Source organism: Phoenix dactylifera, chromosome 3 (assembly GCF_009389715.1).
Source record: "Phoenix dactylifera cultivar Barhee BC4 chromosome 3, palm_55x_up_171113_PBpolish2nd_filt_p, whole genome shotgun sequence".
Taxonomy (NCBI): domain Eukaryota; kingdom Viridiplantae; phylum Streptophyta; class Magnoliopsida; order Arecales; family Arecaceae; genus Phoenix; species Phoenix dactylifera.
Window position 1 is genome coordinate 12,116,127 of NC_052394.1, and position 14,005 is coordinate 12,130,131.

At 36.4% G+C, this 14,005-nt stretch overlaps 1 protein-coding gene across 1 annotated transcript; it reads left to right on the plus strand.

Moving 5' to 3' along the window:
* Positions 1-8,045: 8,045 nt before the first annotated feature.
* Positions 8,046-12,356, plus strand: LOC103719365 (organic cation/carnitine transporter 4-like). Its single transcript, XM_008808569.3, has 2 exons — positions 8,046-8,448; positions 11,191-12,356. The coding sequence occupies exons 1-2, from the start codon at positions 8,046-8,048 to the stop codon at positions 12,354-12,356; spliced, it is 1,569 nt and encodes a 522-aa protein (XP_008806791.1).
* Positions 12,357-14,005: the final 1,649 nt, after the last annotated feature.

The following is a 14,005-nucleotide window of genomic DNA, read 5'->3' on the forward strand; positions in this document are numbered from 1 at the left end:
CAATCACAAGTATACTTGATCTAAATACAATTTAATATAGAAACCATCATAAAACTATTTTTGTTTCTTACTTATCTTGATCATTAGCACATCATACATATATTGGCATAAAAATATTTATATCATCCAGTTCAGTGTACAAGAATTTTTACCTCTTTGCTGATAACCCAGACGGATTACTGCGATCTACGAACTAGGGTGCGCAGAACCCTGCTCAGCGTCCTCTTGTCCAAAAAATTATTTTTCTACAGAACCAATTTAAAATCAAAAATTATCTGAGGTATCCGACAACCTAAAATCCTCTACTGATCCACTAAAGGGGTCCACCATTATGTAGCAATCTAGAACTACTCTCACTATAGAGAAAATAAATTTTTCTAACTATGATCTGTCGATGTTAGAAAGAAGAGTCAGCAATTTAGTCATCATGCCAAAATTTGCCGACACTTTTTACTAGTGTTGGTATATTACAACGCTTAAAAGCATCGAAAGTGGAATAAATCATAAATTAAACTAAGACGATGCTTATAAGCATCGTCAGAAGCCAATATTAAAACAATGTTTATAAGCGTCATCGGAAGCCAATATTAAGACGACACTTATAAGTGTCGTCGGAAGCCAATATTAAATCTAATCAATTGCCCGACCCAACATCCCTAGCATCCCAATTTCAGCTCCCTTTCTTCTTCGGTGCCTAAATCGACTGACTGACCTACCAAGCTCCACCTTCGCCCATCCACATAAGTCTCCTTCTTCTCCTCCCCCTCTCCGATGCCTCCTCCTTTGCCAACTTCCTCTTTCTCCTCCTTGCTGCCCATACCCACTGCCAATCCATAGTGTTCTTCAAAGATCCGACCGACCATCCTCCTCCGGTCGACTACCTTCTCCGTTGCGGATCTTAGCCAGCTTTCCTCCACATTGGATATGGTAGCTCCATGCGGCACCAAGTGTATCCCATGGTAGTCTAAACATTGGATACTTATTAGCATCAAACAAGTGCAATAGATAAAAGAGCTTAAGGTTCTTGTTTTTATGATAGTATAGATCTTAGACATCATGTGCCAAGAAAATATCTTTGTCATCAGATGATCCAAACCTGGAAAGTTACATTCATGACTTATTAATAAGATTAATAGTAGAATAATCAAGTGTTTTTTTATGTAGATCTAGCCATCTACCATATGAGATGCATGAAGTTATATTAAGATTAAAGTCAAAGTATACTTAATTATATTTGAAGTATATTTAATAGAGCAGTGCCTAATTTTGTTTATCTTTTTTAGATAAGCTACAGTTCAATCACTATTTTTATAGAATGGATAAAAGTTGGATAAATAAGTTGAGATCCAGCAAATAATATTTGCATAGAGTTCAAAATTTTATTAAATTTATTTTTGAGAAATTTAATATGAATAGAAAGATTTTATGTCCATGTCGAAAATGTGTGAATTGTTCTTCACTCGCTCTAAAAACTGTTGAAGAACATTTCGTGTGGAATGGTTTTCTAAAGAGTTATACTGATTATACTGAATAGGTATTTCATGGAGAGTCCATATTGTCGTTTTCATGTAATTAACCCTTCTATTTAAAACACACATCTAGTTTTGGATCTAGTAATATGGAAAAAAAATCTTGTATGAGAAGATGATATAAGGGGCTTACTCAGAAATATTCTTGGACATGGTATTGAAAGTTTAATAGATTTTAATGGTGGACAAGAAGCAGTTGCAATAGGTGATGAGCGTACATTTACTAATTCTATACATGTTGAGGAACCTATACATTCATCTAATGATGAAACAGCTTGGTATTATAATTTGATGAAAGATTGTGATCAAGAACTATATCTGGATTGTAAGAATTTTACGAAAAATTTTTTTCTTATGTATTTATTTCATTTGAAATATTTGAATAGGTGGTCTAGCAAGTCTTTCACTATGCTGCTTTAATTATTAAAAGATGCATTTCTGGAAGGTATTACTTTGTCATCATCTTCTTATGAAGCTAAAAACTAGTAAAAGAATTGAATTTTGGATATGAGAAGATACACAATTGTCCAAATGAATGTATTTTATACCATGGTGAAAATATTAACTAAGAGTCGTGTCGAATATGTGGATCTTCACGATGAAAAAAATGTGAAGAAGATAAGCATGATTTGTTGAATAAAGTGGATGTTGCACGAACTAAAAAAAAACTAGCCAATTTTTTGTGGTATTTTTCTCTCATACCTAGATTGAAAAAGATGTATGCATCATTGAAAATAGCTTTCTCAATGAGATTGCATGACGAAGGTTATACAAAGGATGGAATGTTAAGGCACCTAGTGGATAGTTTAGCATTAAAAACATTTGATGATAGGCATCACGAATTTACTTTTGATGTTTGCAGTGTTAGGTTGGTTTTAGCTACTGATGGATTCAATCCATTCTGAACAATGAGTTTTATATACAACACTAGCCGTTTGTTTTGATTCCATATAATTTACCACCATGAATGTGTTTGAAATAATCTTTACTCATTCTATCAATATTTATCTAGATGATAAGGGTCCAGGTAATGATATTGATATTTGTCTGCAGCTTTTTATAGAGGAATTGAAATAGTTATGGGAGGGTATCGATGCATTTGATAATTTCACTACCCAAATATTCAAATTGTGGGCTGCTTTTATTTGGACTATCAATAATTTTTCTGCATATGTTAATTTATCTGGTTGGAGCACTATGGATGTATTGCATATCCTTCTTATAGGAATTCAACTCATTTGTATTGGTTAAAATATGAAGAAATTTTTTGTTCTATAGGCCATCGTCGATGGTTAGAATCAAACCATCCATTTTGATTTCAGAATGATTTGTTTGATAGTACCATAGAGTTGCAATTTTTCTCTATTCCACTAACTGAAACTGAAGTTCTTAGAAAAATGCATAGCATCAATTATAATTATGGTAAGGTCTCTAAATGTTCAAAGAAAAGAGGAAGGCAGAATGTTGGCAGCTCAATGAACGAAGGGTTAATAGCGGAGATCACTACTAGCAATCTTGATGCAGGAGTTTTTGAGAATGCTGACAACTTCTTCGAGAATGATGACAACATATATGGATAGAAAAATGACAATGACACAATGATAGCATCTACACAAAAATAGTTATAGAAAAAAAAGAGCATTTTGCTTGATTTGCCTTATTGAAAATATAATCTTCTTTGGCATAATCTTGATGTGATGCATATATGAAGAATGTTTATAATAACTTGATTAGAACATTGTTAAATATTGATGGGAAGACCAAAGATAACTTGAAAGTGTGTCTTGATTTGAAAGACATTGGTATAAGATGAGAGCTTCATTCGAAAGAGCTTGTCAATGATAAATTTTATATACCTTTTGCATGTTACGCAATATCTGCTCGAAAGAAAGATCCTTTTCTGACGATTCTGAAAACTATAAAGGTCCTTGATGGGTATGTATCGAATATTTCACGGTAAATCTCAAAGAGCAAAAACTTTCAAATCTTAAAAGTCATAATGGTTACATTTTGATGCAAGATATCTTTCATTGGCTTTAAGATTATCGACGCTAAAATAAGTTCTTGCAATTATTTCTCAGTTGTCATCATTTTTAAAGGTATTATGGTCTAAAGCTCTTGATCCTCAAGAGCTAGATTAGTTGGAGTTTAATATTGCATTTATACTTTGCCATATGGAAAAGATCTTTTCTCCTAAATTTTTTACCATTATGGTTTATCTACTCATCACTTAGCAGTGGAAGCTAAACTTGGTGGACTAGTTCACTACCAATAGATGTATTCTATTGAGAAGTGATTTTGCTAAACTCTAATGTCCATATTTAAAAATCATTAGCTTCAACAATATCATACTGATGTTGATATTGATAAAAAATTTATTGTTGAAAGTTTTTTTGTGCACTTAAAGAATTATGTACGCAATTGAGCCTATCCCAAAAACTCGAATGTTGAAGAATATATTGCTGAGGAGTATTTGAAATTTGTTCAAGATATCTTGAAGGTGTAGAAGATTGTGAGGGCAGCTTCATGAGGGTAAGAAGATCGTCATCTGATGCAACGAACTAGGCCAGCCCATCAAGAAGGCAAGAAGCATTTTAGCAAGTTTTGTAGGATTGATTATGCAGTAAGGTCAGTTGTGTCCGCTCAACTATGTGAAGTGGAATGATATACTTTTTTCATATAAGATTGAACTTCATAGAGTTGTACAGGTAAAGATGTGAATTTAATATTGCATGTTAATTTGCTTACTATCATAATTATAATTTTTGATTTAACATTATTATAACATTCTTTACTTTGGTATGGAGTAAGTTTGTGCTCCCTCCAGAGAGCCAAAACTAGGTGTTAAAATCCCTCAACTGCCAATAGAAAGATTACAAGAAGTTGAAGACGAACTACAAGGGTGAGGTTATGATAGAGGAGGAGGTTAGTCGTAATTATCCTCCTGATGTATACCCTCATCAGTGGAGGAAGCTTGTTCACTACTACTTTTTCAAGAGAGAATAGATTGTATATACTATCTCAATATCTTATATTGTATTTATTATTAATATGGATTGCATATATATATATATATAGATATTATATTACATTATTTACTTTTTTTGGCAGACATATTCTGATATTGGTAAAGCTGCACAAGCATCTCAAGCGGTTTCTCATACATCAGGCTTCAAGAATTATGCGAGGCGTAGAGATGAATTTATATATTTTTTTGAAACTCTTTGTCATATTTCAAACTACTCAATCATATATTCGTAGAGATGAAACTCTTTGATTTCATATGCATCTATCTTCTATCATATATCATGTATCATGGATAATATATAGCTTGCCAATATACTTTTTTATTATAGATGGAAAAGAATGGGAGTGAGCCTGATGAGGTAGAGATCCACAGGATGACTCACACCCACCGAGATAGCAGCTTTGTCCAGGAGGAGTCAAGAGAGATAATTATAAGTATTGATAATCGATTTGTGTAACAATTTCTTATTAGTTTTATTTTTTCAAACATTAATATGATTGCTTTTTCCTAAAATATATGATAGGGCTGCATCCCTTATTGCACACTGTGTCAGAGAGTCATTATCATCTAGCGAGACCAGTCATGTTGAAGCTCAGGTGTTCGCCGAATTGATGAGACCCGAGCGTTATGGTCGAGTAACGGGTTATGATGTTGGAGTTATGCCCACTCAGTTATCTACAGTAAGCAGATATACCCAAGATGCCGAACATAGTTGTGACACTGCAGAGATTTGTAGTCTAAAGACAGTGATGGAGGAGATGAGGCAAAGCTATCAGACAAAGATGAAGGAGATGAGACAAAGCCATCAAACAGAGATACAATCTTTAAGGGCTCACCTTAACTAGATTGCATCTTTTTTACATAGGATTGTCCCTCCTCAGATAACTAACTATATCTATTTAAATATTTTACTTAATTATCACATATTTTTGTATGAGCTTAATAATTTTTGTATTCTTTACTTCTAAAGTTTTTATCTTTTTCTTGTAGGTTTCTGATCATTCCAGTACTCGTAGAGATGATGATAATGATGTCATCGACCCCTGATAGCTCTAAGATTATTTATTTATAAGTTTTATATGTATTTTTTATGTTTTTCAAATCACAATGTAAATGTAAATTGACATTATAAATGTAATTATATTTGATAATATGAATATTTTGAATGATCTATTTGATTATAACATGTGTTATTATATGACTTCTATTGTATGTGTATTTGGCATATATATTTGTATACAGAGTTTTAAAAAAACATTAAATATTTTTTTTAAAATAACTCTTATGACAATTTAAAGCATCATTACAATATATATTAGCGATGCTTATTAGCGTCGTTAATTAGAAACACAAGTAAGCATCGCTGGTATAAGATGCTTCATTGCCGACGCTTATAAAAGCGTCCGTGATTAGTAATGCTTATAAGTGTCGGGGTCTTTTATAACTACCTATGCTTTTAAATTTGTGTTGGTATATATATTAAAAAGTGTCGGTAATATCTGTTTTTTCTGTAGTATAATAACCCATGTCTATAAAACCTGGATAGGGCTCGATCATTAGGTAACACATATTAAACTAGACCTATTAGGCAAGATGGTCTCACAAGGCCCATAGGATTGGTTGGCCCATGTAACAATTGAAAACTAAGTTAGACTCCCATAATGGACAAGACTCATAAAGATGAGTCTATGTAAACTAGGATTAGGTCCTTCTCTTCTGACAGGTACAAAATCCTAAAGCTACTCCTCATTATATTCATGTTGGAGAGAAGGATAAGGGCTTGCCCATCATTCATTGAATAATCATTTCGTATAAATAATTATTCATCCATGATTCTTTTTCTTGTTCTTGTAAACCAAATAATACAGTAACATGAGAATGCAAAAAAGGCAATATATCTATAAAATCAGTTGTCAGTACAGGCATTGCTAAAGCAATCCCTGCTAAAAGAACAATAATACTTAGAAAAGGAGCCCCAAAAATTTGACTCATTAACAGCTCGGGAGTAAATGACTTTATCCTTCAATTCAATCTCCTCATTTCCTGGTGCCCAGAGAAGTTTGTTTTTTTATGGAATGCTCTCACAAAAAATAATAACTACATTTCCATGTTGTGGTCCATCATTCATCTAGGCTATACTTCATTAGTACACTCAATGTTGGTTTAATTATGGGGAGATATTAGTTAGGAATCCAAGGTTGGCATCAAAGGTTGGTGCCAAGAAGGAGACTCATTTGGTTCTTGGTAGTTCTGAATCTTGGTCATTATTGGCCTAGCATAATTGTATGAACCACAAAATAGTTTCTTTAGAAAAAAGCTTTGAACAAAGAAACATGAAGTCACAGCCTAGCGAATTATTGTTATCACATGGATACCATCAATACATCAAAGCTCCAATTCATCTGGCTGAGCATGGATACTAGTTTGACAGCATCTCTTAGGCTATGACTGTTTTGCAAATAAGAAAAATCTGAATAAGTTATTTTATTATTTGGATTAAAGCTCTAAATACTAATTGTATATATAATTTCGAGACTTCCATAAGAATCATAGAATAAAAAAAAACAAAGAAAATATATGCTTTTTCATCGTTCAAAGCACTTCTTAAAATAGTATATCAGCAAATGAAGGATGGAGGTGAATCATCAAACCTACGAGACAACGAAGCCGCAAACCAGACAACTTTTGAAAAGGAACATTTAACTAATGAGTATCCATCATTTCTTAAAAATATGCCGCAAATCGGCAGGATAGATCTACTAAATCAGCTTTTGAACTTCTAACCAAAGCTTTATATCAAATTTTCTTCCTCTAATCAGCTTCACTTGCAGAAGCTTTGGAGGTTAATATGGAATTTTAAGGGTTTTCTCCCAAGAATTAAAATATTTTTATGGTTTTGTTTTGTGGGAGCACTTCCTGTTAGATATGAACTAACATAAAAGAATTAATGTTACCAACAAGACTTGCCAGATGATCGTCAAACCGCTGAGTCGCACACATAACACTGCCCACAATATTTTACAAGAGAATAGAAGAAAGCTCTTATCACAAGTTCTTAGCCCCACAGGTACTTTCATGATGAGCTTATTTAGAATAAACTAAAAGCATAACCTCGTTGTTGCTCCAGAATATAAAAGTGAAACAAGAACGGTGCTAAACTAGCATGAAATATATTAGACCACTGATTCTCCTGACTTAAAGAAGTTGATCTCCCCCTATTAATATAAAGACCAAATATTATGGGGTCCTCATCATGGGAGCTTAAATATTATAACACTGCCTCCACGAGCTCCTCACGAGGCCCCCTTCCATTCAATACAAAAATGAACACCTTTCCATGTGCTCCCTAAAGCCCATCCCACTGCTTTCATAGTTCCAACCCCAACCAATCAAGCTGCGTGCATTACCTAGATGAGGACTTCTATATATATATGTCTTCACCTTCTAACCTGAACTATTAACTCTAGACCTGATCAGGAGGATAGCAAATGGAAGACGAAAGCTCCCCAAAGGCTGAGGACCTCAGGTCGGCCCTTCTCCAGCCGACAGGATGCAGCGAAGATGGTGACGAGAGGATCGGAGTTGATGAGATGCTACAAAAGTATTCAGGAGAGTTTGGGCCATGGCAGCTGAGACACTTTGCACTTGTTAGCCTAGCATGGGCACTTGATGCATTCCACACCATGGTCACCATCTTCGCAGACCGCGAACCGGCATGGCGGTGCACCGGGCCGGCATGCAGCGACGTCGACGTTTGTCAGCTCGAGCCAGGATCATGGGAGTGGATCGGAGGACGGGAGGTGTCGACGGTAGCTGAATGGGGTTTGGTGTGTGGGAACAAGTATAAGATTGGGTTGGTGCAATCAGCCTTCTTTGCAGGCTGCATGGTCGGTAGGTAGAACCGATTCTTTTTCCTTTTCTTTTATTCACTTCCATTGCTTGCATTTGTAACTTGTTTTAGAGGGTATATATCTATCAGGGCGTTTAATTGGATGACTATCCGGATGGAGCAGAAAATCTGCTTCTTAAGAGAAACCAGGACCCTCCCATCTCACAGAATTTAAAATTTTGATTGAAACTAAAATATTAAAAAAATATATATTAATGTTGAATTGATAGTTACCATTGATTAGGATCCCCATAAAAATAGGCTTTTCTTTGTGAGAATGACTATGGTGATGTAGTACATATATGAACTCTTTTTCCAGAGAAGCTAAAAGAATATTTAATCAAAACCAAGTTCAACTCCGTTCTCATTTTATTAGGAGATATCAAAAATTCAGGAAATTCTTGGATGGTTATTGGCAAACCTTTCTCTGCTTTCCCTTTTTCCTTCTCTTTTTATGGAAGAGTTGTTCAGAAAATTTATTTGTTAAATTACCTCTCAAAGATTTTAATGCGAAGGAGTCGGTGAATCTTTTTTTGTATCATGGCTGGTGATCAGACTCTTCTCCTTTCATCCAAATCTTCTCCATTGTAAATTTAATTTTGAGCAGTGCTAAATGGACCTTGATCTGCTCCAAATCTCAATTTGCACAATGTATGCAAAATTTAGATTTTTTAAAATAGGAGAAGAAGAAAAAGAAGTTTTGCCCCTTCTTTAATATACTGTTTATTTTATTCTGTGATGGGATGACCAATTGAGACTTCTCAATTCTGAATTATGCGGATATTCCATTCTGGATCATCATTGTGAAGAGAAAAGGGTGCCCAAGATAAAAGAAAAAAAAGAGGGGGTCAAAAGACCCCATTGAAGAGGACAAAACATTAGCTTCAATTGTTATAGAGTTTATCCTTAACCAATCCAAACGCAGTTATATTTAACTTTACCAATCCAATGGTCAAAAGACCCCATTGAAGACGACAAAATGGAGTTGGCACACGGTTATGTGCTGGTATTTGACCAATGACTACCAAAAGTCAAACATTACCATGAAGATTGTAGCATTCTGTTTGACATTAGGTGGCGGTTTTCTAACTCCATTTTGATTGTTTTGGATCTGGATGCACTTCCCACTGGCGCTCAACTTACTAGGGGCACCATGCCGGCTTACTAGTGGGACATAGTCCGGCTCCCTTTTGTCCCTTCTTTACCAAGTGGATAGGCCATGACTATGGTAATCTTATAAGATATTCCAACCTTCACTCTCCTCTGCCATTTCATCCTTTCAATGAAATGAGTGGTTAATCTGAAATAATTTCTTATACTAGGTTAATGTGAACTTGGACATTCTTGTATATCAGTTTTAAAAAAATTATAGGGATGATCAATTGGATTCAGGGTGATGGGCAGAGGGGGGATGGAGACTCTCTGCTTTGTGATATCTGATGGATGGTGGGGGACTGTAATGCCTTTCATGTGTACTGGAAGACGAACAGAACCGCCGACTGGGTTACCACCTATGCTGCCTAGTACTCCGGAGAGGTCCTCTGGCCATACCAAAGGGTCGCCCCTCTATTGCTTTGTTATTTTCTTTCTTTTGATTTTGCTAGCTGCGTGCTCGCCAGAGTAACGTGAACAGCTGTTGTACCAAAAAAAATTATAAGAAAGGACCTCTATAGATTGTGGAAAGAAACCATTTTATAGAAGAAATATTTTTACATTTCTTTTTTTTTTTCTAGAGAGACCCATTCATATAGTGTTAATAAATAACCATTGATTGGCCATAAATAATGTCCAAAGCCAACCCAAAAGAAATAAAAATCTATATACAGAGAAAAAAGTGACTACTATTCCAAACCCTTTTAGAATACGTTTCGGTGATTTAAATTAAATTTCATTTTTTATTTTCCTTTAATTTTTTGAGCTTTGCATTTGTTAGTTATTTTCTTCTTGGGGTTTTGTCCAACTTAGTTTTTTTTTTTTTTTCTACCTCAATTAGAAACGCAAAAAGTTGACGGTAGGCTATTGAGCCTCTCTGCTCACTTCAACATGAGAGAAGTAAAAGGATGTTTTTGTATGTCATAAAAGAGGAGTTTATGCTTGAATTTTACATTTTTTTTTAAAAAAAAAACTCCTTTGCTAAAAAGAATCTTTTGTGAGCTAATTAGGTCTAAGCTGAGCTAAACAAGTACTGTGACCTTAAACAAAGACTAAATAATATATACCTGGATTATGTGAAATGAGAATGAGACTTGAGGAGCAAGGATCAAATTACTTAATGGAATGGTCAAATTGAAAGTAGGAAAACTTAGTATTTGTTTTATGTATGTCCATACTATCAAAATTTAAGTACTTCTTAAATGATAAAAAAATCCTAAAATTGTTGAAAAATAAATAGATATTTAAAAAACAGGTGACAAAGTTAATTCTTGTTTGCAATTTGATTTGGAAATGTATATATGAGAGCTGATTTGTTAGTTTTAAGTAGATCCTTCGGTGTTAAACAATGACATAGGTCGTTAAAAAATGAAGTAGATGAAAACATGAATCAGTTTGAGCCAATTTCAAATGAATAAACATAAGTTCACTTGCATATATAACGTTTCATGATTGAATCAGTTGAATCAGACAAATTCATTTCCACATTCGCTTGCCTGTTGCCAACCAACTTGTGCTTATAATTTGAATTGATTTGATACCAAATGACCTTTGATCTGTGTTGTTGCATTCTATCTTTCTGCGATTTTCAGGTTGTGGCATCTTTGGACACCTCTCAGACTCTTTTCTTGGCAGGAAGGGCTCCCTTATGGTGGGCTGTGTCATCAACACTATCTTAGGCTGCCTCACGGCTGTGTCACCATCCTACACCATCTATCTCATCCTTCGTGTGCTAACCGGCCTGTGCACTGGTCCCATGGGCACCACAGCCTTCGTGCTGGCCACCGAGCCTGTCGGCCGGGCTCGCCGGGCTGCAGTAGGCATGTCTGTGTTCTATTTCTTCTCTGCAGGCATCGTCGCCCTCGCTACCATTGCCTACCTCTTCCCGTCCTCTTGGCGCTCCCTCTATCTCATCACCACCCTTCCCACTCTCTTCTTCATTGTTGCCATCCTTCCTTTCATCTCTGAGTCCCCTCGTTGGTACCTCATTCGCCGCAAACCCGAGAAGGCTCTCGAGATCATGCGATCCATCACTAAGAAGAATGGCCGGTCCCTCCCCGACCATGTCTCCTTGGTTCTGGACTGTGACAAATCTCATGGCGACACCAACAGCATAGCAGATATGGACATTGATATCTCAGGCTCAATCATAGATGTTATACGTTCATCACTAACTCGATGGAGGCTGGTCCTATCAACAATCATAAGTTTGTTTTGCTCGGTTACATACTATGGCCTGACACTAAATGTTGTAAACCTTAAGACCAATCTTTACATGAGTGTCATTGTAAACTCGGTGTGTGAGATGCCGGCCTTCACGTTGGCCACCTTGCTGCTAGGGCGGTTTGGACGCAGGCCACTGGCCATTGGGACAATGTGGTTCAGTGGTGCATTTTGTATGGCCGGGAGCTTGATGGGTGGCGATGGAGCAATGGCGGTGGGCCGAATGGCGTGCGGTATGCTTGGAATATTTGGGATTTCTGCGACATACAATTTGTTGTTGGTTTACACAGCCGAGCTCTTCCCGACGACGGTGAGGAATGCAGCACTCGGGTGCATGCAGCAGGCGGAGCAGATCGGGGCAGTGGTGGCGCCGATGGTGGTGGTGATGGGGCAGGGGCTGCCGTTTGTGGTATTTGGGTTGTGTGGGATCATCGGCGGGGTAATATCGTTCTACCTGCCTGAGACCTTCAGCCAGCCCTTGTATGACACCATGGCTGGGATGGAGCATGGGGAGAAGGCAAGGGAAGGTGCATGAAGAGAGGCCTTTTGGGGTGACAATTATCTTAATATGAAGTTTTCAAAGAAAATAAGATAATGCTGAAGATAATATATAGGAGGTGACTTTGATATGTTACATGCTTAAGAATATTCTTCTACCAGGAAAAAAAAAGGTTAAAGATCCTAATGTGATGGGGACATTAGAGCCCTTTATTCAAACGATGGAGCCATCAGAGCCACTAGCTCATGTCATACCAAAGATTGATATCAGTTTGAGTTGGACCCCCCTAGATTGGGTTCACTCGAGTCCGCATCATTTATACCTTATTTCATTATTAGTTGCTTTTGTTATTGATCGAGTCAATTTGATTAGTTGTTTTTGTTATTGTTCGAGTTAATTTGGTTAGTTGTTGGGTCAAGTAATTAAGATCATTTGATTAGATCAATGTTGCTAAGTGATTGATTGATGTAAGGGTCTAATTTGTTATGTAATCAATTAATTGATTAGTCAATTGATTGAATTGATATAAGGGCCCAAGTTTGGTATGTCAATGGAATTGATGTAAGGCCTATATAAAGGCCACGTCATAAAGGCATTGATCAAAGAAATAAAAAAACCTCATAGTTTGGCCGACTTTCTTCTCTTCCTCACCCTGGGCATGAGCCCTTCTTCCCTTCTTTCTTCCTACGTCTCTAAAGCTTCTTCTTCCTGCGTCTCTAAAACCTTTTCTTCCTTCTTCTTTCTTCCCCCTCTTTTTCTTTTTTTCTTGAAGTTGTCCTCTATCAGCTTGGTATCAAAGCCAGAGCTTTGCCTCCGTCGCCAAAGCTCCTCGATCTTGCGGTCCTACGCTTCGCGTTGTTTCTCCAGTCACCAGACCTACACTCGATGCGGTCGAGTTTTTTCTACCTGGGAGAACTTGATGGGGACATCAGAGCCCTTCATTTAGATAATGGAGCCATCAGAGCCACTAGCTCACGTCGTATTAGAGATTGACATCAGTTTGAGTTGGACCCCGGAGATTGGGTCCAGTCGAATCCACGTCATTTCTACTTTATTGCATTATTAGTTGCTTTTGTTATGGGTCAAGTCAATTTGGTTGGTTGCTTTTATTATTGGCCGAGTTAATTTGGTTAATTATTTTTGTTATTGGTCAAGTCCATTTGATCAATTGTTAAGTCAAGTAATTAGATCAATTGATCAGATCAATGTTGGTAAGTGATTAATTGATGTAAGAGTCCAAATATGGTATGTAATCAATTAAGTCACTTAGTCAATTAATTGAATTGATGTAAGAGCCCAAATTTGGCATGTCATCAATTGATGGACTTGATGTAAGGCCTATATAAAGGCTATACTCCTAATGAATTAGGGCATTGATCAAAGAAATAAAAAATTCCTTGGCTTGGCCGACTTTCTTCTCTTCATCATGCTGGGTGTGAGGCTTTCTTGCTTTTTTTCCTTCTACGTCTCCAAAGCCTCTTCTTCCTATGTCCCTATGACCTCCTTTTTCTCCTCTGTCCCTATTCTCCCTGCGGTGGTCCTCCATCAGGTGACTGTCAGACACAGCACAAGCATGGCATGGATCAATTTTTGCTAAATTTGAGATCGTTAGATCAGTTTAAATAAAGTTTCACTATAGCTATGTTTATCTCATTATGTGACTCCCATCCATGAGTCTTTTTCTT

Excerpts from the sequence above, each read along its gene's own strand:
- LOC103719365 (XM_008808569.3), top strand. The coding sequence starts at position 8,046 with ATGGAAGACGAAAGCTCCCCAAAGGCTGAGGACCTCAGGTCGGCCCTT. Across the intron at positions 8,449-11,190 it reads CTTTGCAGGCTGCATGGTCG|GTTGTGGCATCTTTGGACAC; the intron begins GTAGGTAGAACC and ends TGCGATTTTCAG.